The following is a 26,120-nucleotide window of genomic DNA, read 5'->3' as shown; positions in this document are numbered from 1 at the left end:
AGATATTTTCAGATATTTTCTTTTCTTTAGAAATATCCAGTGTAAGAAAATGTCTTAACACCATACCTTTCAAGCAAAACCATCTCTATATGATTCCTCCTGCTATACAACTCATCTCTACTGTTATCAAACATTATCTCAATCTTATTAGGCCAATGGAAAACCATGCTATTCAGGTGTATGTCATAACCTAAAAAGAAAACAAAATAGATATCTTGAAGAAAATACCTATAAAGCAACGATCTAATAGAATGGTTGGTGTGAAGAGTAAGCAAAAAACCTAAAACTGTATTTAGGAATACGTGAGTTAGAAATAAGCGTTCCAAGAAGCCATGTATTTCAAGCTTCTAACAGCATTATCTTCACTGCAAAAAGAACTGCTTGCTGAAACAGATTAGACTCTAAAATCAAGTGAACAGTGTAAAATTCTCTGAATAAGACCTTAGCTAGACAGAAATTGGTGAGAACAACTATTCCAGAACATGTATTCTGTTAAACTGTATTTAAGTCCAACTACATAAAGACACAGACCATTCCAAACCAAATATATAAAAAATATCTAAACAAGGTGGATAAAAGTAATGTTTCAAACATATTTAGTCCACAATGTGTAAATGCTGAATTATTCACAACAGCAATAGCATAATAACTACAATGAGCCAACATTTACATCTTCATATTTGTCTATTTGTTCAGCACACTCAGTTCATTACCCTTTGGCAAAATAAATGTTGCGTGAAGCCTCTGCTCAGCCTAAACTTTTATCACGTGGAACTAGGATACATTGTGCTTCTAGTTCCACCAGTTTATACACTTGGGAATTCCACTAGAATCCAATGAATGGCATTGAGCCATTTGTATTTCTGGCACTGAGGGTATGTTTCATCCTTCAGAAAAGCATAGAGAGTACATCAGGTGTTAGTTTCTTCAAAATATTGTTTGTGAAATATGACATCTGCTAAAAATTAAAATGTAAAGATGCTGATTGAATTTCTTAACATGGGCAAAAATATTCTAATAATTAGCCTGCTCCAAAATTAGTATTCCAATAAAACAAATTCATTACACTTCCATATATTGAAAAACTGTTGCTGGGCATTATTTCACATTTCCAAACTACCATATGATTTCCCTCAAAATCCCTGCAGCATTGGATAGAGTAGGCAGAAATATCTTTCACAAAGGACAGCCTACTGATTTCACAAAGGGCAAACTACTTGATTTCATTATTATGACATGAAATAGTACTGCTTGAATCACTGCCTATTCTATGAAAATGTTTCAGAGTTTTCTCAGTACACAGTCTTTCATCAGCATTCTCGACGATGCAACATCTATCCCAGTATCTATATATAAACACTTCCATGTGGAGACTTTCATAATCTGTAAGTGAGACATACTAGAAAGATCAGCATAGTCCATGAGGAATTCCAGTCTGCGTGCCGCTTCAGAGACCTCCTGTCTCAATTTAGATGCAGTAACTTTACTGGATTTCTTTAAGAATGCATCAAATTCCACTAGCTCTTCAGTATTCAGAGGCAGCTCACTCATTCTCTTTGCAATTACGTTATATTCATCACAAAGTCTACAACAAAAAGTAAAGAGACATATTACTGGGATCATAAATGAAGTAAGATGCAAGACCTTATTAATGAAGTTTGTCTTTTAAACAGTAAGTGTTCAGATGTATTCACACAGCAGACATGCATTTATTAAGGATGATATTTTACTCTGTCAATAATTTCTATTGTCCTACTATGTTTACAAGAACTGATATATAATAAAGTGATAACTACATTGGTTCCATAATACAATTAACAGAATATTAACAGTTTACTTCCCATAGGCCTAGAATTTCCTCTTTCAAGATCTGACTTGCTGCAGAAAGCAATGATTGAATACAGTAAGCAAGAGCTCACAATCACCCCACAAAAATAAAATTAAGTGCATGGGATGAAACACAGTTATAAAGAGGAAGATTATTAAAAAATCACATTTATTTATTTATTTGGTTTGCACATGGGAAAAAATTATTTTTCCTCTTTGTTAAAATTATAAATTTTCTTGTTCCAGATTCTAGCTCAGTACTGCCAATATCTATACAGACAGCAGGCATGTGAACAGCAACCACACCACAAATAGGTTGATTTAAACCAGCTCAAGCCTTCCAAATCTTAGATGTTCAGCATAAGCTTGTTGCCTAGATTCCCTCCCCAGTAAGCAGAGACAGAGGCGCTGCTAAAGAGCAGTTCATCTCCACCTGGAGGTGCTTTTCCGACAAGTGAGTTGAACCTCCCCCCCCCCCCCTTTTTTTTTACAATGGTTATTGTCTCTTTCCATTCACTGTGAAATAATTATTTATGTGCCACTGTGTTATTTGTTTGTTTGCTTTTAATTCACAGAACCATGATTATCCCATTACACTGGAGCCAAATTATATCCTTAGGTTTTTTATTTTATTTTTTACTTAAAATTGCCATCATAAGAAATGAGGACCAGTACTTCCCTAACAGAATAAATAAATAAATCAGAGACACCACAAAAACTTAGCTCCATAGTACATTCTTCATGTAGCTTTAGCTGGATGCCAGCAGGGAAAGCAAGGGCCTCAACTCAAATCTTAGCAGGTCAGTCAAGGAGGAAAGAGCAACACCATATTTTCAGTCTAAACTTTATGTACACCCTATACAGACTAAGTTATGTGTTTATTTACAAGTATTTCTATACCTGTTAATTTTAGATACTGGTTTGGTTTCCTTGCACCTGTCTGGCCAGCACTGGTAGAAAAGCCAGTAGATGAATAAAGTTATCTCAGACACAGATATACAGCATTAGTCTGTGCAGACAGCAACAGTCATGCACGACAACAACATGCGACAACAACATGTACCTTTTATTTAACTCTCTGTTTTCCATCACCTCAAATTCAATCAATCTATCCTTAAGATTTTGAGTCCGAATGCAAAGTTCCTCATTCAGTTGTACAGAATCCAGACAGAACATGGCCAGAGGGACAGTAACATGCATAGACGTAATCTCTCTTTTCAGTTTTGTTAAGCTGTCGATCTTCTACAAATGGAAAAGAATAAATCTGATGTTTTTCCTTAAACTTTATAGATGAAACAGCTAATTAATTCCCATCCAGCAAGTGGATAATATATTCCAAGCAGAAGAAGGGACAACATTTTTTTTCTTTTTATATATTTTCAGAGCTCAGTTACTGCCCACAGATTTCAGGGCTGAACGCCTTGCACCATAAAATGCCATATTAAGGAACACCATAAGTTGCTTAAGGAAGTATTCAGCCAGAAGCTAACTCAGGAATGCAGCAAACAAAGTAGACAGGGCTGACGAAGGACAAGACAATCAAAAGACCAGTAAGATTCAGATTCAACAAATACTCTGGGCAGTCTTCCACTGGCTATTTCACCCAACAAAACCCACAGAAGAAGGCCATAGAGAAACCTCCTTCTCCATTGCTACTGCAGCCCTACAGTAAGAGGCTATGTAAAGTGCAATGGATTCCCTAGTGTTCCCAAGGGCAAACATAGCCATTCAAACGGAAATTCTTTAGAACAGCAATATACTACGAAGTCAAGCGTGATGTGTTAGCTGCTGTATGAACATGTAAGCAGTTGTCAGTTACATATTACCTCTGCCAAAGCTCCTAAAGAATGACCTTCTTTCAAGAAATCTGTAACATCTTGCTGTGCACTGTTGTTCAAAAGATTGCTGTATTTCTTGTACACGTTTAAATACCTTAAATACAGATCACAAAAACAACAAGATCCCAATGCGAAGATTCTCTATAATAAGAAACAAATCAGCTCAAACTGTTTAACGTTTGAGCTGAAGAGATAATGTTATGAATCTGAGGACTTGGATGGGCAACAGAGCCAACAGAAAAAACTTACTTCTGTGGACCAAGTATGTTGCTCTCAAAGATTATTTCAAGCTTGTTCACATAATCTGAAACCAACGATTCATCTGGTTTGACCGTACGGAGAGTGAGATCATCTCTTTTTAATTGTGGAAAGAGAATTTTTTCTACCTGAAGGAAATCATTGCAAATAATGTGATAGCATGTACAACAGAGGAAATAAGATATTAATCCATTCACCATCCACTTCAAAAAATGTATAATTTGGTAAACACAAGCCTGGGCCTTCAATTCTATGGAGCTCAAACATTTTGAATGCTTAAGCCAGTACATATACACAAAAAATCTATACAGAGGTATTGATATTTACATTAAAAGTGCCAAGATAAGTATTCAACTAAAGGACTGATAACCTCTCTTGGACCCCATGTTTGCACTTAAATGGGCTGTTCCTCTCATTTTAAGTAGAAACATTTAAGTATCCCAACGGGTGCTGCACAATGGAACAAATGCAACTCATCCAAGTATACAAAGTATTTCTATTGTAGGAAACAACAACAACAACAAAAAACACAAACTATAAGAAAAACTGTAGCAACAAAGGTAGTAATAATCTCTGAACAAATTTTCACTCAGTTACATATGCAGTTTGTTTGTGAAAACTATACACACACAAAAATCAGACCAGGACTTTAAAACTTGAATCAGAAAAATAACAATTCCTATGCTATCTTCTATAATCACAAAAGTTCACATAGTTCCTGATATGTGACCCTCATCTTTATGCTGTATATGGCAGTTTTCTGCCTCATTTTTATATCACAGACAATTTTTATTCACATTGTATTTTGCATGCAGCTTTAATTTATCTAGTACCTTTGGAAGTTCCTCTGCACTTCGTAGGATCTCCCTGAAGCAATGACTGATCAAATCCCAACATTCTTTCAAAGATGGCTCAAAGACAATCTTGGGTTCTTCCACATTGAGTTTGACTATTAGCATTTGAGGTACAAAGAACTGCATGTCTTGGTATGGTTCTGTAAAATCACTCCCATCCTTAGGGAAAAAGAATTAAAATTGGACATGTCAAATAAACTTGCGATAAATATAATAATAATTAAAAAATATTCACATTCCCCCCACTTTTAACTGTACAGCACCAATGGGATTTTCTTCAGTGATTCTTGTTCATAACACTGATGCCCCATTATATAAAATTTTGAAGGGCCAACTCTTAAATGAATCTATAACATCTGGAATTAGGAAACTGGATCTAAGCCTAATTGCCTCAGTTTTTACTGAACTAACAGAAGTAAAGCACTAATTACCATGCAGAACCAAAACTCAAAGAAAAAAAAAATCTATAATGCTATCAGAACTAAAATCCAGCATCAAATACAAGACCTTGTTGTTGGTTTTTTTTTGTTTGTTTTAATTGTCTTGTATGGTTAAAAAGAACTGTACTACCCCTAAATTACTTTTACAGTAACTGAGTCGTAATCCATGACTAGAATCATAATGTAGATGCTATAATGATTTCAAACAAACAAAAAAGCAGCAGCAGCAGCACCATCATCCAGATGCAAGGTGAGGCCTATCGTAAGTTTGACAACATAGTGTACCACATTGCCAGGTTGGATAGGGCTTTGAGCAACCTGGTCTAGTTGTAGGTGTCCCTGCCCATGGCAGGGGCGTTGGAATTAGATTATCTCTAAGACCCCTTCCAACCCAAACCACCCTATGATTTTATGATTGTGCGTGTGATCCTCTGGTTGCAATGCGGTATTTCAGCTGACACATTCATTCTGTTTAAATAGGTTTCATGTTGTCTTGTCATGGCAGATCCTGTGTGATCTGATACTTAAAGAACTCATGTCCACTAAGAGGCAACCAGTGATGAAAACTTTCACAATCTAATGTTTATTTTCACATTTGAGTGCGTTACTTGAAATAATACAGGGCACTCATCTGGCATAGATGGGGACACCACATACATAAATTATCTCTGCAAAGGATTACGTGTATGACTATGCACACTTTTTACTTCAAGGAATATTTGTGTGCTTTCAGAACAAAATACTTCAGAGTGTTTTGCCAGGTTAAGGCCAAAACAGATAAAACTGAAAAATAATATTAAGAAATCTACTTCCATTCAAGACAGAGTTGTAAACTCTTACAACTGCTAATTATAAGCTTAGGCCTGCAAAAGGATTATTTGAGTAAGCAGTTCTTGACCACTCAAAAAATCCACTTAGTAGGCAGAACAGTTTGAAGGATGCAGACATATTTTATTAAGACAAGATCTAGAATATTTTAGCCTTCAAAGAGCATTACACTTTATAGCTGGACGAATTATTGTCTCTATGTAACACTGAAAACTATATGCATAGATACACCTCACAGCATATACCTTGTAGATCATAAAAAATGCAAGAAGATCTTCCAAGGAGTTAACAACCATTCCACGTAGTTGTAAGGACATTAGAGTCGCCACTGAACTAAAATAGCTTTCAATTTGCTGAGGTGAGTCATAGTCATTTTGAGGAGCAAAATTTAGCCATTTCCTTTTCTCATCGAGGAAGATAGATGCACAAGTTGGGATCCACCTAAAAGAAGGCAATACATACAAAGTTTTTAAAAGCTTGTTAGTCTTACCTTGCTCCTTGCAATGAATTCTATGAATGAAGCTCAGAAATTACCCAAAGAATGATCAAAATCCAAAAAGCTACCAAAGAACTGATAACTACATGTCAGATAAAACTGTATCTACCAGGACTTGGAGGAAACTTATTTTTTTAAGTTAAGGGTACTTGTTTTCGTGGGCCCCTACTATTAGTTTAAATTAATATGAATAGATGAAACAGTAGTGACAAAAGATTACCATTAAGTGGGAACCTTGAGACTGGAAAAGATATCAAGTGGCAGAACGATGCCCCCTACTATCATGGCCTATTACCTCATAGAATTTCTTTCTTATATTAATTTATTTCCATAATGAAAAAAGTTGTGTTTCTTGTCACAAGTTTTATAGATGAATGGCTGATTTAGCCTCCCTTCCTCTCATGGTTAGAAACCTTCTTATTTCCAATCTGCCTGTATTTGTAGTCACTTTATTCCCATTTGCTCTTGTGCAAGCACTCTTGCAGTTCCAAAAGCTCTTTCAGGATCCAGATGTTTTTCCCTATCATTTATTTATCCCTTTGCTTTGGCAGCCTTTTGGTTGGGACTAGCATCGTCTTAATCTAAGATCTGTTTAAAAAAGCTCTCCAGTTTTTCCCTATTTTTAAAAATATGTATATTTTGTATATATATTATGTATATTAGTTAATACAAAAATAATAAAATATAATAAACAGGAACTCTAGAGGCTCTGGGAACCACGGGATAGAATTTATTAGGTATCAACATAAGCCATTCAACGTATTTTCTGAAAATCCTTTGAAATGGACAGGGCTTAACAAGAATTTTCAGTGAACTGAAGCTAGAAACAGTTTGTAAAAGGAAGTGTATCCATTCACAGCCAGCTCCCCTTTCACACTCCTCTGCAAACAGCATGAAGCCAAAGAGAAAAATAATTCTTTCATATTTCAGAAAGGCCTCAGGATGCAGGTGGGTCTCCTTTAAAACTAAGAGAATATTCCACTCAAAGCAGTATGGTTCTGGATCTGTATGGGAATGGCAGTCTGCTGCTGCAGTCAATGAGAATTTTGTGCTCTGTTTTACCTAGATGAGGATCTGTAACATATACCTAAAAATCCTTATTTTGCAACTGAAGTCCATATAAATGGAAACCAAAATGTAATCGTGTCCTCACTTACATTAATGAAGTTAGGATTTGAACACTTCTATGTACAAATCAATTTATTGGTTTCTCATGTTATAGGGCAAAATTTTTTAAAACTGCACATTTATGTGCAGTTCTTGTCATAAATCAGACCCTAAAATACTCTATCTACTGTTACTACAGTTGGCACTGACTTGTTCTGAAGAATATCTCGAGCTTCCACACAGTGTCTGTGAATGACATCCACAAATTCAGCAGGCAGCAGTGGTAGGTCTCCACAAAGCATTTCTTCAGTGCGGACAAACCTTAGATAACTATATCTATGGAAAGTAAAACAAACATGAGATGCTTTAAGGACCTCTGTTTAAAATTAAACAAACAAATAAAACCAAAAAACTATTATGAAATATAGTCAGAAAGTCTTGTAGGTAGTGTATATATGTATATGTTGGAAGTACTGTATGTACTAATAATATTTTTCGTCGATGCATGTCTTGTCACTGCTAAGTTGTCCAGCAAGTCCATTTCTAATATTTTTTGTTTGCTTGATTGATTGTTTTTTGCTATTAGCAAATGTAAAGGGCTTCATAAATTTCATTTTGTACTTGTCAGATTTCAAATTGTGTTAATTTTTCTAAAACAGTCAGAGTACTTTCTTGTCTATCCTGGCTACCCTGAGGAGGAAATCTTTTTTTTAATTTCATCAACATGGCATACATTACAGTCTGTAACAAACAAGAGCTTAAACTACTTCAAATGTTATTTAAATGAAAAAAAAAAAAAAACAGTCCTCAGGATTAGTAACTACCATATTAACTTCACAAGAAAAAAATGCCTCAGTTTTCCAAAGCCCCCAGTACAACTTCCAACTACAAACGTTTGAAAGGGACTCAGTTTAAAGAGATGTGAATGCTTTTCTTTTGTTAACTTCAGGAACGAAGATGAGAATTCTGAATTACTATTTAATTGAGCATGGACTCAATTTAGGGATAACATCTTTTAACAAAGAGGATGACCTTTTCATAGCACTACATCCACATTCTTCACTGTGGACATGTAAAACATTCACACTTGCATTTACAGTCTGCAGGTGGAGATGGCTGAGATTGCTACAGACTGAGAAAAAAAAAATCTTCAGAAAAGAGAACTCATTTTCTCTCTACTGCCCCCACCAGGACCTCAGCAGCATACGTAGAGAAGTCAGCAGATGCACTCTAATCGAGCCATTAAATGAGAACATTCCCAATTTAATTGTGATCCTATGAACAAGACTTCTTACTCAGAAAGCCAAAGCTGTTGCAAAGTGTACATCAGTGGATTCACTGTGAATAGATTGTTTTCATTCCAGCTTTTTGCTTCTTCATAAGAGCTGTGCCATGGGACTGGTGCACGGATAACTCTCTGGGGAAAAGGGCATGGGGTACTTCTAATTAGAAGTCTCTCCCTCTCAGCCGGATCCATCAAGATGTAATCAACTGGAACAAATCATATATATGTCACGGTGAGACTGCATCATACCCACATATGAAAACACAGGATCTCTATAGCTCATAAACTCATAGAGTTCTCTACATTTTAATCTTGTTTTTAGGAGTAAGTACAGCACAATAATCAAATTACCAACTTAACTATGATGTTTTTTCAGAATAAGAAAACAAGGATTGGTCCTGATTCTAAAAATGGGAGACAGGAGAAACGGCTTTTCATCCTACCTTACCAAGCCATCTACTTAGCGCTTCAACACCTTGTCTGTTAACTGGGGATAGAAATACCTTCATTTCAAGCATGATTTTTAGAAAGCTTCTTAAATGTTTGTGAAACACAGAAATGTTAATATAACGGAAATCATCCATTGCATCTAGGAAACGTGATATTCAAAGTCTGATCTATATTATCTGACCCCAAACGAACTCTCCACTGGCACTAAGAACAAAACGGAGACTTGCTCTTAAAGTGCAATAAATGTTTACATATTCTGAATTGCTAAGAGATTATGAGTCTTACCAATAGCTTTCATGAGGCTGATACGATAGTCTGCCTTAATCTCCTCTTTTAAACATACAAGTGAATTCTCCAGGTATGGATTAGCAAGAAGATGAGCTGGAATTTGCTTTAAAATTACATTCATCACTTCCTTATCCTGAGGTGCCAGCATGTCTTCCTGTACTCCATTATGTATGTAGTAACAGTACCGCTACAAAATAATGTTTAAATTATGCTTATTGTAGGAAGTTTCTGACAGATAATGAATTACTATGAAATATTTTTGTCCCTTCTATTACTTGAACCTTTTCTGCAATCAAAAGGTGCTTGAATATCACAGATTTTGGCTATGTCTATCTCCTGGTTCTTTTTAAAGCACTGTTAATGCCTGACATTTTTACAATACTTGCACATTTTGAGGTAAGCATATATTAAATTAAGTGCAGCATATTAAATTACTGATCTCTGAAGTACAAGCCAACAATGTGAGAGGTTAAGAATTTAGAAGGATAGTTTTACTTGCAAACCCTTTGGACAAGAAGCACATTAAGTAGCTAGGAAGAGAAACAAATAGGAAAGGAAATAAAAATTAACAGCCAGTTGCTAAATATTCATATTTACATCTTCTAAACGTCCTGCACTGCATTCTCTTCTCAACTACTTTTAAGTAAAGAGATTATAGACATATCACTGATGATTATTGCTGCTACTTTTCTCAACCTTAAAACGAAAAGTAAATACCTCTATATCATTACTTGAAGGTGAATTTTCTTGCTTGTTTATCTCCTCCTCATGTAAGTGCATGACAACAAACTGTTCTTCTGGAGTCAATGGTTGGTTGTCTGTGTAATGTATAACATGTAATTCTGGCATATGAGCAGGTACACACAGTGAAATGAGATCCACACTGTTTAACAATGTTGGTGTACTTCTGAAACAAAAGAATATAAGAGAATAAAGAAGCTGTAATGGATTCTTAAATTAAAGTGGACAAACGATAAGCTACTGCACTGAGGACAAGTATGACCTATGATGAAGTACTTCAATTACTCAGTAAAATTGTGTAACTTACCATATTACTTTAACAGAGGAAATACAATCTATCATTTTAATATCATGTAAACTTTCCTATTGTACAATATCACTGAGACAAGCAAGATTTTACAAGCAATTCTATCAGAGCCAGGCCTACTTGCATTATTATGTAGGTTGCCCAAGATCTTACCTATTTTCAGGTGATTATCTTTCCAAAATCTTAACAATCTGAACCAAAAGTTCAAATTGGCTCATTTGCATATATATATATATATATACACACACATATGTATGTTATACTGCAGTTTTCACTCTCAGGTTATATGCAATATTCTATAAATCTTTTCTCTACGCTGCTCAGGATAAGCAACAATCAGCCAACAAACTGTCACTCCATACTTGATTTATTCCACATAATCCCATCCTCAGTTGAAAAGAATTTAAGTTTCCATTTTGTCATTTTTATGATACAGATCACCACATTATCTTACCATGGAGCAAGACAGTTACTGTCATAGCACTTCCACAGGTGACTATTTCTGTTCCTACTTTACAGATGAATACAAGCAAAAAAAATATATATATACACACACTCATTATAGAAGAGTGCCCAATTTGGCATAACCGCAGGAGCATTACAGAGCATTTAAACACTGACAGCATAACTGAGAGTTGCATCTCCATTAACTAAACTCTGGGTTCTCAAGTCAATCATTGTAAAAGGAAGACCTTGTTAGCATGCCTAAGACTGAAATTTGCCCTGCCACAAAGAAGCAGTGAAAGCTACTCATTTAGAACACAATGAAATTTCAGTAGCGATGCACGTACATTTTTGTAGAGACTTAACATTCCATACTTGGAGTCTTAACATAGCATCCAAGTCAAAAGAAAAATTAAAGCACAAATCAAATAGCTAGAATGACTGTAATCATTTGTATCTTTATACTATTACAGAACATTACCTATCAGAATCACATTGACTTCTCTGTGCAAGTTTGAATCTCTTCCTGGAAGGTGCAAAATCTTTTGAAGCTTTAAGTGTCAGTTAAGAAAATCACATAAGTGAATATTTTTCAAATAAGATATTATTTTAGATTGGAGAAAAAAAGAAAAAAAAAGACCTAAATCAATTCCATCAGGTAATGAAATACCAGACAAATGCAGTATCACAAAGAAGTCCTCAGTTCTGACTTAGGATTTAGCAAGGCATTAAAACCACATGTTAAAGAATCTTGCTGAGTCTGAAACTGAAAACTAGGTTTAGGAAAGCATTCAGCTCACGCTTATGACTTCAGTGCTTACATATCTCTCTGAACAAACCATGTTTTCTGGCCTGTGACTTCATATTTTGAATTTAAAAGCAGTTCAATATAATGTATAGCTCCACAGAATATATTGCATATGAAAAATCTGAGAAGTACAAATCATTACCATGTGTACAAATAAACACATCTTTTAAAAAAATTAATACATTATGAATTTTCTCCAAGAAACATACCACGACCTGCTTCCCACATCCCACCCATGTACTATAGAAATACAATGAGTAGGAGAATCAGGTGTATAATTAAGAAACCATAGAGACCTAGTGAACAAAATCAAATCCTTCTTAAATGATGTATAAGGGGAATAAGCAGATATTGAATCTATTATGTGTCATCTATCCCAGGGGTAAAAAAACAGTTTCTAACACTTGAGAGAAGCAAAGCAACAATGTAGGATGAGTAGTTTCACAGAACAATGTTATACAGAAAGCAATAGTGTACGGATGACTTCCCTTGATACAGAGGACATGTAATTAGACAATAATGAAATAAAGTTCATGAATAACTTAGTTCTAGAATTTGAAGACTAATTATTGGAGTTAATTTGACACCTGCAACTGGTAAGATATTTAAAAGCCTGAACAACCTTTTTGTAGAATGTTTGATCAGTAAACTTAAATAGCAAGAGTATTACAGCTCTTGATATCCTTACCTGAATTATATCACAATGTTATATCAAATCAACAGCATATAATATCTCATATCATAGGACTTACATGTGCATATACATTTTGCTAACACAAACTTCTACTGCGTGGTTTAGACAGAAGAAGTGTATTAAGTAATGTTACTTGGAGTTGATCCTCACAGGAACATTTTGATGCCTGTCCCCCATTTTATTGTGCTATGCAAGACTCATGAATATGAACATTAGAGGTGCGTATGTTCAATGTGTTTCCGTATTTTGCTGCTGGTACCAATTTTTACTTCTAACAACAATCAGAGCTTGCATCTTGTTCACTTTCTGCTTTGCAAACAATTCCCTCCTAATAATTGTGTGATTATTTGGGAGGATGAATCTAACAAATTTATTAGGCCTTACTTTTACTAAAATGAATGCACGCTTTTGGCAATTTGTCTATACTGACCCTGAGGTAATAAGCTTGGAAGCATTTATTAGGGAAGAGTGATTTCACCAGATGACGCTTTAACAAACAAGTAATGTACAGAACAAGCAAGGATAAACCTATGAACATGTTCAAATGTGGATACACGGTGAGGCTGTTCTCCATTCCGCTGAACCCAGTGATGTCCTTGTCATTGATGAGGATGTTAACTTGTGAAGATTTTTCAGTTTTAAATCCCGTGCAGTAGGAGTATAATTATTAGCTATGGAGTCACTTGGGCTTCGGTAGTGACTCTGTTCTTTGAATGGAGCTGCCAAAGTCCATGATGCTTGTTGCATCAAACGAGGATAACATCTTCTTTTAAGGACAAACTGCAATGGGAATAAAAAAAGAAATCATAGTTTTACATAGCACAGCATTTTTAAGTCTACTCAGAGCTACAAATATCAACACAAAGATGAAATAAACAAGTCTGAGTCAGAGTCATTTGACCACCAATTTCTTTTTAGATCCCAATGCTCCACATACATGTAAGAAAAATTTTATACAACTCTTTTGTGGGAGTACTCATGGTTTTTGTTTTGTTTTTGTTTTTGTTTTTTTAATAAATCAGAGGAAAGCATTAGTACATTATCTGGTACTCATTACTTCCCCACATCTCCCTCTTGCTTCTTTTCTTCACCATACATTTGGGTAAATTTAGAAAACTCATTATTCTTCAAGCGTTTGTTAATCATGTCTATACTCAATCCTTGTAATAGTTGAACAATAATACAAATTAACAAATTCAGCTCTCATCTCTCTCTCTCTCCCATGTCAATTTGTAACAGATTTCTTCTGTCTACTCATTCCATGTTTCTTCTCAGGTGAATTAGTATCTATCGATTGGCTCTTTATCAGTCCTGAGATCTAAACTTTAATGAGGAAGCTCACAGGCATAAGGGATGTGGGTTTGAAAAGTAAGTTTTTTTTAATGAAGATACCCTAAGAGAGAAAATGCATGTAAGACAGAATAATTAATGTAATTCACATCATGGCGCCTATAGCTCTTATTTTAAATTCATATTTAGCTTCTGTATTACATCTGGTTTAGTGATTTTTTTTACTTAGTTGGAATAACACAACTGTATCTGTACTACCCATTTCTTCCTCTTTCTTCCAGTCATCCTGGAAGACTCAGTAAAGCAAGATTATTGCTTCTGCCTTGAATTCTTCTTACTGACAAGGTTAATCTTACCAGCAAAGAAAAAGTCATTCACACTATTGCTGCAACCATATTCCTTAAAATAGCTTCTGAAAGTTCACAGGATCATTTCAGTTCCATTTCTTCCACTGCACACACTAGACAGGTGAGTAGGTCCCTGAATTACAATTTTGGGGTATGAACTCATAAAAGAATTAAAAATAGTTTGGAGATTTGGAGATCTTCTGAGGAAAGTCACTGGCTATCTTTAGGAATTGCTGAATTGAGCATAAACTCTGAATTCTCAGCTCTTCTCCTAATTAGGTCTGCTTTCAAAACTACATTCTTTCTTACCCACTACATAGAACAACTTTCTGCATGCAAAGCCTTCTTAATGGTAATACCAAAGGGAACCACCTGGGCAAAAAATTGGTCACAAAAAGCCTGCTCTCTCTCTGGAGAGTGTAGTCACTTGGCAAAAATCTAGTGCTTATGTGACAAAAATTTCAGTGGCTAAATCAGCTTGTGTTGTATTTAAACTTTGACACGTCCCCAGAAAGTTTAATTGAGTTTTTGATGACAATAAAAGTTTTTAATGCAGCATTTCATTAAATAATTTTCACTTTTAAAAAATATACATTTTCAGTTAAAGTTTCTTAATCTCAAATGAAGTCCAAAATAACACATTTTCCATTACAATTTATTCACAAACAGTAGCTTACTAATAAAAGACATCTCAGAGAAACTGAAGTAGTGACACAAATGAGCCAAATAAGCAACTGGGAGGCACATATGATAGGGAACGCCAGCCCTCTCTTCTTCTTCCCATTAAGTGCTGGCATATGTAATTTTTCTTTGTGTCATCTGTACAAGTTGTTTGTTCAGATCAGTGCTGCACCTGCCAAGCTCTCAGCTGTTTTTGGAACAGCATTCTAATTCAGTTGTTTTGTGCTCTGCCATAAAATATTTATGTTGGGAAAAAAAAAAAGGAAAAAAATCACAATTTGTTTGGATGAAAAATATTTTAAAACCAAAATGTAACAGCAAATAATAATGAACTATATTGTAACAAACATTTAAATTGCCACGGTTTAGTATCCAAATAATAATAGAAGTTGCAACAACACTTTTTTTTAAATAAGAGCAGCTCTAATAAAATACCCAGTGATCTCCTTAGTACTTAACATGAGTAATTTAATTAGTTTTTCCCATCTTTAATTCCTAAGGCCTAGTATTATATAATGCCTAAAGTCACTCTAGCACATGTAATTTAACATATATCCTGGCAAAAGGGGAGAGCGCACATACCTGATACAAATCTGAAGGTGTAGCTGAAGAAGCAGGTATGGGTGGTAACTCTGGTAACTGTTTTGCATGGCTCATGTTATACACTGAATCATTTTGTGACTAGAGAGAAATGAAAAACACTTTCAAAGGCATTTATGAATTACATTGCTTTGAAAAAGGTTCATCCAAAAAGAATAAGGACTTTCAGTTTACACTGAAAATGAAATAGGGCTACTTTTCTGATGTTAAGGACATGGGCATTCTCCGGATGGAGTTCCTCAGCAAAGCAGGCTTTCAGATTGCATTTTTCTTTGTAGTCATTTGATAATGTATCTAGTTACTAATAGATGTCAGATTAAAAAAAATAAAGCATTTAAACATTTATATATCACTGAAAACAGTTCAAAGGTTTCTAAATCTTTTAGTTGAATACACTACTAAAAACTCCACGTAATGTATAAACAGTGAATATTACAATATTAAGCCTGCCAGATCACTGGAAGAACAGATTGTTCATGAGGGCTCTGCAAAATGTTTAAATACAAACATCAGAATACCTAATATATCTTAGGACAATGTTCCATCACCTCAAGGAGATGAAAGTTTGAGGTAGCCTTCCATAGTATCATGTAAAATTTTCTAAGGGTATTTTCTCAAAATTACTTAGCCCCACAGTGTTTTTGAGATGTTTTTGAATCACAATTTTCCTTAGTATACGGCGAAAATCCTGCCCTAGTCTGTTCAGAGTTTCCTAAACCATATTTGTTTAAGACACTAATGAGGAATAAATTCCCAAATACACAGTAAGACTACCAGAAAAAAAGGTGGAAGTATGTGGTATCTGAATGCCATTGCATTAAATCACCATGAAAGACAAAGTTTTTACCCCGTACAATTATGATTGAATAAAGTATAACCATTTTTACATAACTTCTAATACATTTACAGCAAATAGCAATTGATTTCTGATATATGACTAGAAAACCTGGCTGCCCAAATCTAGCTTTCATACAAATAAAATTGTGCTCTCCTCAACATCAAAGTAGAGCCCATTTAGAAATAAAATCTGAGAAAAGACTGATCTGATTTATCTCCTTGGTATTCCCCAGTGTGCATGCACACAGACGCATAGAAATTATTATAACTGCCAGGCATACTTCAGTAAAGATGACATGAATTGTCCTTGATTAATGACTAAAGGATGGGGCTTTTGGGTACTTTTACAGAATAAGCTGTGCAGTTTATTGGTAGACTTGTTCATTCATAAAGGTATAAGAGTTATGAAGAAAACCATTGTACATTCTAATGCAACTCTTGATATATATGCTACGTAACCATTTAAAGAGTTAATGCTTCTTAAATACTTGAGCAACAGAATTATTAATAAAAATTATATTATAATAAAGGCTAAGGCCCAAAAAATATTGAACGAGTGTCTTCAAATAGAGTCCTTCTTAATGTGAAACCATAAGCCACTGGTAATGGCCAATTTGAAAAAGATATCAATCTTTCAAAGTCCTAGTGGAAAGAACTTACCCCTGGGACCCTGGGTCTCTGTGTTGGCTTCATTTTGCCTTGTCTTTCATCAGCCTGTTTTTTGTTTGCTTAGAAGATTTCGGTCCTCCCCCTCAAAATAAGTATCCTGGTAGTTACTCACACTGAAAAAGAGTTAGAGAACTATTTCTGGTACTACAAAAGGTACCAAGACAATCAGCTTCCTATCCCAACTGCAAGGAAAAAAAAACTCTCCCCTAGCTCTCTTCTTGCTTGCTTACAACACTAGGCCTTTTTCCCCTCCAGACCACACACTTTCTTTTTGTCTCTTTTCCTGTTCAAGCTCACTTTTCACTTTCTTACTCTCTCCAGACATCTGTCAAGCACAATTTTTTCCACCCTACCCTCTCCACTTTCTCCAGTTTCTTTCCTCCCCACTCCCTGCTCTCTTCTAAGGCACCAGGGACTCTGAATCCTCAGTAGTGCTTTACAGCAGATTTAGCCGTACATTAACTGCCATGAGAAATAAACATGTCCAAAGGAATGAGAGAAGAGAAAGAGAGATATGGCCCACATGCCCTAAACAACCACAGAGTGTAGGAGTAAGCAGGGTCAGAGGGAAAACTACCTGCAGACGCCCTAGTAACCCGTTCCTCTGCCTGCTCTAGCTAGGTGGACTTCTCCAACGCTTTCTCTTCCTCTCAGTCCTCGGCTTTGTTGCCCCAGTTACAGCATAGCTGGTGCTAGGAGACAGGAATTTCCTCCCTGTCTTCCCAGAGCTGAGAAAACAGCTCCTTTCAGCGCTGTGCTGCGCCAAGCTGTGGTCACAAAGACTCAGTTGCGGAACCGATGAGGAATAGAACAGGTTCATCTTACCTCCAAAAGCTACTAAAACATAGTCCTAAAACATCTTAGATATTCTGACATTTGTATGAAAACACTGTACACAGCAAGGGAGATCCCAGAACAAGAAAGGTAGTATAAACTTGACTTTTCATAAGAAGAACTGGGAAAAAAAAATAAAGATTCAAAATCTTGAATCCAAACATCACCACAATTTTTTTAAACCATTCAAAATCAAACTCCCCAGAGATCAAAGACATCAGGATACTTGTACTCCCCATTCCTCTAGATCTGTATGCATTTGCCTTACAGTCACCATTGTCACTATGTGCTGAGAGAAAGTGTCCTCCTTCAAATTTCTTTACAAATGGGAGCTGTTACTATCCAACATAAAATCTAGTGCAGTCTCCTTACGCTGACCCTCCAGAGAGGCCTTGTACGCATTCTGCCCAACACAGCAAACCTTCCGTTTTAACTTAAACTCTTCACCAACATCTTTGGATGTTGTTTTTCATCCTGTTTTATGTAAAATGTGAGAACGGATGTTATCCTGGTACAGCAGCATTGTTTTCTGTGTATATGGCAGTAGGTCAAGATGAGAGTGAAACATTGTCCTTTCCTGGCCACACAAAGTTTTTACCAGAAGGTAAGCTGCACTTTAAACAGAAGCCAACTGCATGGGTAAACAGCCAGCACTGCTAATGATGGAGACAGAAATTACTCGGCTAGTTTATGAGGTAACCCTACAAACACTTCGGTGCTGTTTTGCAACACGAATATCTTCCTGCTAATTCAAGATGATGCTGGCAAGAAGACAATCTCAATTAAGCAACAGTTGTGATAACTATAGTTTCTCTGCATACAACTCAGATGTTTTTATATGCATGCCCTTTAAAGTTAAATAAATTGCTTGTGCTGTTTGGGAAGCATTAAAAACAGTTATTTTATGTGGAAAGAGATTATACAGTTACACATAGCAGGAAAATAAATTACTAAAACGTACAAGACTACCTCCAAAACTGCAGCTAAGTCATGTTTTGAAAACAGCCAGAAATTTAAAATCTCCAATATACTTCCAAACTCAGTGGAGCCATTACATTTTATAGTGCCATTATCAATGGATTATGTGACACTATAATACTACCAGTTAGTTTTTCCCTATGTTCACTTTAAAATACATATATTTATATAAAATCAACAAATTGAAATTCAATTTTACATACACTAGTCTACTGGGTATACCAATATACTATGCACTTTAATAATATCAGATATAAACACTAATAGTTCATGCAAAATAAACTTGCCCTCACCATCCTCTTCTTGTAGAATCTTGTGGTGTGCTCTTCAGAGCCCATGGTCCAAGTTCATTAACATGCAAGTCTCCCCTTTACTCCATCTGTCTGCACAGATCCTTGTATCTGCAGAGCTCAATGAAACCAGCACCTCAGAGATACCAACCTTGGACAGTGTGATAGGCTAAAAAAAAAAATTTTTTTTTTTAAAAAAACATACTTTATAAAAGTCATCTTTGCCTTATAATAACAGCATGCTCCAAATTAAATATCCAATTTATTTCATTGCCTTTAAAAAATAATCATGAAACTTGTAATGGTCAGTTTTACAATACTCCCCTTTTGGCACCAACAAAAACCAGTCATTAAAGCAGTCAGGAGAAACATGAACTTTTGGTAATTTCTGACTGTAAACTGCAGCATTAAGAATTCTATGTAGCAAAAGCCTGGGAAATCACTGAAGTTTCAGGCTTGCATGTAACACCATTATAATGGCCCTGGAAAGCAGCCAGCGCAAACAGTAGTGCAACACACCTAACTGAGCCCTTCCTAATCCCAGTACAAGTGCTGGGATACCATATGGTGCACAGCTCTTGCTGAAAATCCAGCAGATTTTCTAAGTAATAGTTTCTCACGTGGCACACCTCCCCAGACAGGTTTGCCGCGTGGCCACCCACACACCCAAGGAGGCAGCAGGACTGGGTGGAAATGTGGGAACAAGCAACTAGAAACAGAGGAGAAGGCAGGACTGCTTCTTTTGACAACATGTTGATTATGGCAGCCAAAGCGTTTCACCCCTGCAGCTCCACTACATTGTGGAGCCAATTGTAGCTGTGCAGCCACAATTCACTCAAAATTGCCTTCATAGCCTCCAACAGCAGAAAGCCCTCTAGCTGTGGATGGTAGAATTTTCTCTCTATAATATAAACATGCATGTATTTCTGGTACATCACGAGATGAGTTGTAGCTCGGAAGCAAGGCAGTCACTGTGCATCTCCTGGCCTGGCCTGTGGCACCCCAAGGGCTGAGCAAGCCCCTGAGCACCACACTTCTCTGAGGGAAGAACTGTGTGGTCATTGCTGATATCCTCATTTTCTGTTCTTAATTCCAGCATAGGAAAAATTTAAAATTAAAAAAAATAATAAACTCAAGGATACAACTTGTGCCCTAAGGGCAAACCCTACCCAGAAACCCTGGGGATGCACAGCCCCGAGTTGCTGAGGCAGGATGCTGGGACCGGCCGCGATGGGCAGCACTTGAGGGGACACGAAAGTGCACAAACCAGGAAATAAAAAGCAAATGAATTCCCCTAAACCCTCGGGCGGTGTGTGGAAGCGTGTTCAACCCTTTCCTCGCTGAAATCCTCTATACCGCCTGTGCCACACGAGGGAGAAGCCCTGGCCCCCCTCCAGCCTCCCGGCCCTGCCCGCCGCTCCGCCGGCCCCCGCGGGGAGGAGACAGCGGCGGAGGCGGCGGCAGCAGCGGTTCCCTCAGCCCCGGCAGGCCGGGCCCGGGCTTAGGGCCGAGGGGGGCTGCGGCCCGGCGGGCAGCCGCCGCAGGTGAGGGGGAGGCCGGCTCCAGCTCGGCGGAGGGCGAGCGGGGAGCGGCGCCGCCCCGCTCCAACCCACCCGGCCTCGGGGGCTGCGGTCGCGGGCCGGCGGACCCCACCGCCCCGGCTCGGTCGGGCAACGGCCTCCGCCCCCGCCCGGTTTCTCCGTGCCGAGGAGCGGAGCCCCGCGGGGAGGCCCCGCGCTGTGCCCCGGAGCCCCGGGTGGCGGCGGCCTGGGCCCGGCCCCGCCGCGGGCTGCGCTCGCCCCGGGCCCCGCTTTGAGGGCGGCGGGTAGCGGCGGCGGGTCTCGGCGGTGTGAGGAGCCGGGCGAGGAGCGACGGGTCCTCGCTCACCCCAGCTTCAAAGCCCGAGAGGAGGCCGGGGGTGGTGGTGTGCAAGGGGCAGCAATTCGCTCGTCCCCGTAGGTGGGCCGCGCCGGGTGAAATTCGTGAGCCTGGGCGACTCGGGTGGCGCGCACCTGTGGGTGTCTGTGCTGAGTTGCGCTAGGAACGAGGGACAAACCGTTTTTGTATAAAAATGCTGTGTAAACAGAAGGAAGGACCGTCTATAAGTATTAAATATGTGTATGCATATATATTACGAAAGTATAAAAACACATATAGCATGTATACATACATATAGCATGTTTATATATGTAACATTGACACGATGAATATTTAGATTTAAAATAAGGAAAACACATCTCTTAATCTTCCACTGATAATGGCTTCCCTAACAACAGATTACATTTTCTGAGGTAGGAACAAAAAGATTTTTGATCTGATGTTGCTTAAAAATTGTCATAAACGTGGTCAGTGTTTGAAAATATTTTTCCTTTACATGTTGAGTTTTGAAACTGCACAGGGTGTGGTTTCAATTCTGAATAGCAGGCTACTCACAGAAACAACTCTCATTATTGTAAGTATTAGAAGTTATCAACACTAGTAGTGATAATTGTCTATATAGATAGAATTGACTTTTTACTGGTGATTCAGTACCCTCATGGTTAAATACAGGGTTAATGTTATAAAGGAAGAAGGTGAGAATTATCTTTTATATCCATACTTGTCTCTGGGTTTGGGAGTTTCAGAAGAGTTTTCAGGGAGGAGCACCCTGCACTAGATTTACTTTCGTAAAAGTGAAGTTTTAAACTCTGTGGATGACCTTAACATCTGAAATGTACATTCTCTGTTTTTGCAAGAGAAAAACTTTATTTTCTGGAAACATCTGCATGACCGTGTTACTAATTTTACCTTAATTTTAAGGAAGGTTGGATGGCTGAATGAGAAGTGGTTGTTCAGAAGATTCACAATTGTCACTGGGGATTACAACATGTCTAAAGAAATGCAAGAGCTGCAGAAGCAATGGCACTCTGTGGTGGAGTCCATCCACAGCAACTCAAATGTGGGTCTGGATTACAATTTTATAAAACATTTATAATATACTCCTTTTGTAACTCTTGGAATATCTCACCCCAATTTATTTAAATGCAATTTCAAAACTTTGGTTTTATGGAGAACACTGGCACTCCCTTTTTTAAGTGAACACTGAGGAGCCTATGAGAAGGTCTGGCTTCCCACACCTTCCACAATTAACAAAACAGGATATCTATTCTTCGTTACTCTGATTTACTGTCATAACTATTTGAGACAGAAGAGTGGCATTTTAGTGAAATGGGTTATTTCCCTAAAGGAAGAGAAATGTCTCCCCGACAGTAAAATCGTAGTGTATAGGTATAACAGCTTGTGCAAGAACGGAACTGGAAAGTCCAAGAGAAACACATCTGCCCTTGTTAGGATGGTGTTTGCTATGCAGTTACCTGTATTTGCAATAGGTCCTCATGCCTGTGAAATTTAAAGGCAATGGTTGCCCTCTATTCAAGCTGCAGACTTGGAAAAAGATGCTACCCATATTTTTCACTAAAGTAGCTGTGACCTTTTAAAGTTATCTGTGATGAGATAAAAACAAAATCTGAAATATTTTTCTTTTGTCCACAGGTTGTTGCATTTATGAATTCTCGTGTTGGCCTATATTTAGATGACCATCCTTTTGTTGCCTTATCACTCCTGATGTTTGTTGCGGTGTCTGCTATTCCTGTTGCATTTTTCCTGATTTTTATTGTTACGACAGCCATAATGGCTTGTATCGGTGTGATAGTCATGGAAGGTACTGTAAGCAAGTATGCATTTATTTACATTTTCCCTTTTAAGACATGACAACTTCTCCTTTTTCTCTTCTTCCTTTTGGAATTCCCAGTTCAAGTGTTTGAAGATTTCTGTATGTAGTCCTTAGCTCTCAGCAGTAGTGAAACTCTTAATACAAGATTAATCTGATTAACCGTAGTTTATACAGGGGAAATCCTATTTCCCTGTTTAATATCAACCACCTGGACAGAGCTAAACCAGTTATCTTGACCATGCATAGTTCTAGTATATAGTCTTTTATGGAAGACAATTTTGCATTTATTTATTTTTTTTAATGTGGTCTTATTTTATATGCCAGGCATTAAAACTTTCTGAAGTATGATTTCTTCTAGATATTCTGTGTATCTCTGGCAAAGTATGACTGACAATTTCTTTGCCCCTTCACCTCCAAAGTGAAGGTTCTTCATGGGCTACTCGGAGGTGTATGACAGGCTTTAGCATGGCATAAGGTATTAACAAAATGTGCAGTATATAGAGATAAATAATCACTCCAGATCATTGAGATTGGTGCACGCAGAGCTTGAGAAAACATTGCTCTGATTTCGGCAGACCTTCCTTCCCCTTCACATAAATAATATAAATCTTAGAAGGAGTGGTTCTCTTTCAGAGTGCTGTCTGGGGATTTCCTATTAGACTGAGGCTCTTAGCTATTAAGTGGCTGATAACGGTAGACCATTTTTCTGAATGGTTTGAATTTGGGATTGTGGTAGAATGTCTGCTCTTCTAATTTACTTACATATAAACTTGTTTAAATAACAACCTTGATTTTTTTTATTAGGTGTTGTAATATCCATAGGTGGCATAGCCCTTCTTTGCGTGCTGTGTGGCCTGGGTGCCCTATCACTTGGAGTTTCTGGAGTACTGAGTGTTTGTTACATCGTTCTTTCAACTCTGGTCAACTACTGGTATGCTTCAAGGTAATAATTAATGTCTTGATCCATTGTCTGACTTCAAATTACAACTTCACTATTACATTGGTTACTTCATTTACTTTAACAGTTAGCCACTTTTGATTAGTTTAATGAATGTTAATTAATGCTAGAGCATCTTTGACTACCTTGGTGATTTAATATTCAACATAAATGGCTAGTTATCAATATGTATTTTGATGAGTGTTAATATGTGGCCTCTGCTGCTTCAGAAAAAGGAAGTAAGTCTTCAAATGTATATGTGCAAACACAATGTAACTGTAGTATCAAACAATAAGGTATGTTTTTGTCTCAGAATAAATAATGCTTTAAACGTCATTAAAACACACTTTCAAGCTTGCCTAGAGGATGAAGCTTTCCCTCAAGTATGCCACAAAGTTCTTCCCATATGATGTAATACCCAGCTGTCTCAGCTTACCTGCATTCACAGAATGTTGGACCAAAATTACTTGTAGCCTTAGGATAAGTAGATGGGTAGTTAAAAGGAAGCGTGTGGCTATAATAGAAATGACACGCTTTGCTGGGTTCTGTACATGTGCTGATTGCCAGTCATGTCTCCCTGTGCTCTCAGAACTTGAGGCTTGGAGGCCTACTTCAGTCAGCATTGCCTTAGCCATGCTTTTACTAAGCAAGTGGCTAAAGGTGAGAGGCAATAGCAGATTATGCTGGAGTGCCATCTATTGCTCACTTAAGCATCTACAAGGGAATTAATGACAATCATTCCTAAGCATAGGGGAGGGCAAGAAAAATTGTAGCTGCTCTGTCCTGGACTTCCTCAGTTTGCTCCATCACAGCAGTGCTTCCCACACAGTTCTCAAGGCCACACAAAACTGCCTGTGGAGCCCATGATACCTTCAGTAAGACAAGACCATGGTGCAAGTCCCAGCGTGTTTGACTTTGTTCCAGGGCTCTGTACCACTCCTCCAGGGCATGCTGCCAGGTCCCTAATATTGCCAGCCATCTCCAGCAAAGACTTTTCTATAGCATATTCTAATATACAGCCCAGCCTACAAACCAATCATACAACTTTGATGTAACAGATAGCATCTGGAAGATCGCTCTTTTTATGTTCCTGTGCCTTTTGAGAGAACTCTGGTAGACCAGCAGTGAATGTTCCAGGAGTCTCAGATAGGTCTGTCTCATGTTGCTCAGCTTTTAGGCGAAAGTTAAAAGACAATAATCTTATGAAAGAACAGGCTGTAAAACCGTTCTTTTCTGTTGTATACAGAGGTGAGATAAGAAAGCAAGAAGCTAATGGAAGTTCTTCACAGAAGAATCCTTCTGTCACGGATCTTTCTGCCAACAAAGGAAAGAACGAATAAGTGGAATTCTCCCCATTTCCTTCATATGCACATAAGTGTACTATTCTGACCTTTGCAATGTAATTGTTTACTTGGTGAGCATTCAACCTCTGTGCACTCCTTATGGGAAGTGAAAAAATCAATATGCATCTTATACCGTCACTGTAAAACTAATAGTAAGAATACCTATTAAGCAGTGCATTGTGATATTAAGTCTATGTGCATGATGAGATGTTCCAAAGGATTTGGTAAAGGGATGTAATAACAGCCACTAGTAAGTTGGTGACAATTAGGTGAAAGGGGTAGGTGGGTATTTGATTTGCCATTCGTTACTGGAGTTTTAAATGTACTATCTTTTGAAATTTGTATGCAGCCATGGGCCGTTTTGATACATAAGTGACAAAGCTCAGAACATCAAATGTTTTTGAATGTTGAAAAATATTTTTAAGCCTTAACAGCCTTTGTTAAAATACTGTGAGCATGCCATGCTGATGCTTTATATTTTAAGAGAAAAATTGAGTTACAACATACCTTAACTCGTGGTATAAGCTTTTATATACCTTCAAATGTTGCATTTTTCTGAAGGAGTTATTTTCCTTGTTCTCATTGCCTCATCACATCAATGGTGTGCAATTTGGTCTTGCGTTTTGTTATATTATTTTGAATATTTAAATTGCCTGTTTTGCTTCTCATTTGTAACCTTGTACTTTATTTAAACTTTTCCCATTTTTGCAAATGCTATAATATTTTTAAGCATTAAGAAAGTATCTAACTATATTAGTTTAATAAAGTGTTGTTTGTTTAACCAAGTTGTCTTATGATATTCTATTTACGGTAAAAGTTTTCCTTTCAAGATAAAACCTACTAGGTAGGTAACACTTTTCTCAGATACTTCAAAGTTTTATCCCAGATATTATTTTTTTTTTAATTTCTAGCTGATAAAAATATTCAAGTGGCAGGA

The 26,120-nt window shown here is 37.3% G+C and overlaps 2 protein-coding genes across 9 annotated transcripts in view; one reads left to right on the top strand and one right to left on the bottom strand.

Moving 5' to 3' along the window:
• Window positions 1–21,984, bottom strand: part of DNAH3 (dynein axonemal heavy chain 3) — a 66,237-nt gene extending 44,253 nt beyond the window's left edge. For 2 of the 7 annotated variants that reach the window (XM_083800419.1, XM_083800424.1), the window contains exons 1-16: window positions 20,805–21,984; window positions 19,195–19,360; window positions 15,566–15,664; window positions 13,220–13,445; window positions 11,645–11,714; window positions 10,389–10,578; window positions 9,669–9,858; window positions 8,944–9,139; window positions 7,859–7,984; window positions 6,291–6,486; window positions 4,757–4,936; window positions 3,915–4,051; window positions 3,654–3,759; window positions 2,891–3,069; window positions 1,401–1,585; window positions 67–190 (exon numbers count right to left, since the gene is read on the bottom strand). In XM_083800419.1, the coding sequence (XP_083656545.1) occupies window positions 67–190; window positions 1,401–1,585; window positions 2,891–3,069; window positions 3,654–3,759; window positions 3,915–4,051; window positions 4,757–4,936; window positions 6,291–6,486; window positions 7,859–7,984; window positions 8,944–9,139; window positions 9,669–9,858; window positions 10,389–10,578; window positions 11,645–11,714; window positions 13,220–13,445; window positions 15,566–15,664; window positions 19,195–19,239 (2,249 nt within the window). In that variant the 5' untranslated portion in view covers window positions 19,240–19,360; window positions 20,805–21,984. The other 5 variants (XM_083800422.1, XM_083800421.1, XM_083800420.1 and 2 more) reach the window with 5 other exon arrangements.
• Window positions 20,484–25,964, top strand: LDAF1 (lipid droplet assembly factor 1). 2 transcript variants are annotated; one of them, XM_083800510.1, is made up of 5 exons: window positions 20,484–20,735; window positions 21,991–22,129; window positions 22,723–22,891; window positions 23,708–23,846; window positions 25,087–25,964. In XM_083800510.1, exons 2-5 carry the CDS (start codon window positions 22,058–22,060, stop codon window positions 25,178–25,180), a joined length of 474 nt encoding a protein of 157 aa, XP_083656636.1. In that variant the 5' UTR covers window positions 20,484–20,735; window positions 21,991–22,057; the 3' UTR covers window positions 25,181–25,964. The 2 variants fall into 2 exon arrangements, with proteins under 2 accessions (XP_083656636.1, XP_083656637.1); XM_083800511.1 differs by having other exon boundaries at window positions 20,533–20,735; window positions 21,995–22,129.
• The last annotated feature ends 156 nt before the right edge of the window (window positions 25,965–26,120 follow it).

This window comes from Anser anser (assembly GCF_964211835.1).
Source record: "Anser anser genome assembly, chromosome: 15".
Classification (NCBI taxonomy): Eukaryota; Metazoa; Chordata; class Aves; order Anseriformes; family Anatidae; genus Anser; species Anser anser.
The sequence above is the reverse complement of the archived record's forward strand: the minus strand, read 5'-3'. Positions and strand labels throughout refer to the sequence as shown.

Coding starts and splice junctions, on each gene's coding strand:
- LDAF1 (XM_083800510.1), top strand. CDS start 22,058: ATGTCTAAAGAAATGCAAGAGCTGCAGAAGCAATGGCACTCTGTGGTG. Junction 22,130..22,722: donor CCATCCACAGCAACTCAAAT/GTGGGTCTGGAT, acceptor TTTTGTCCACAG/GTTGTTGCATTTATGAATTC. Junction 23,847..25,086: donor AACTACTGGTATGCTTCAAG/GTAATAATTAAT, acceptor TGTTGTATACAG/AGGTGAGATAAGAAAGCAAG.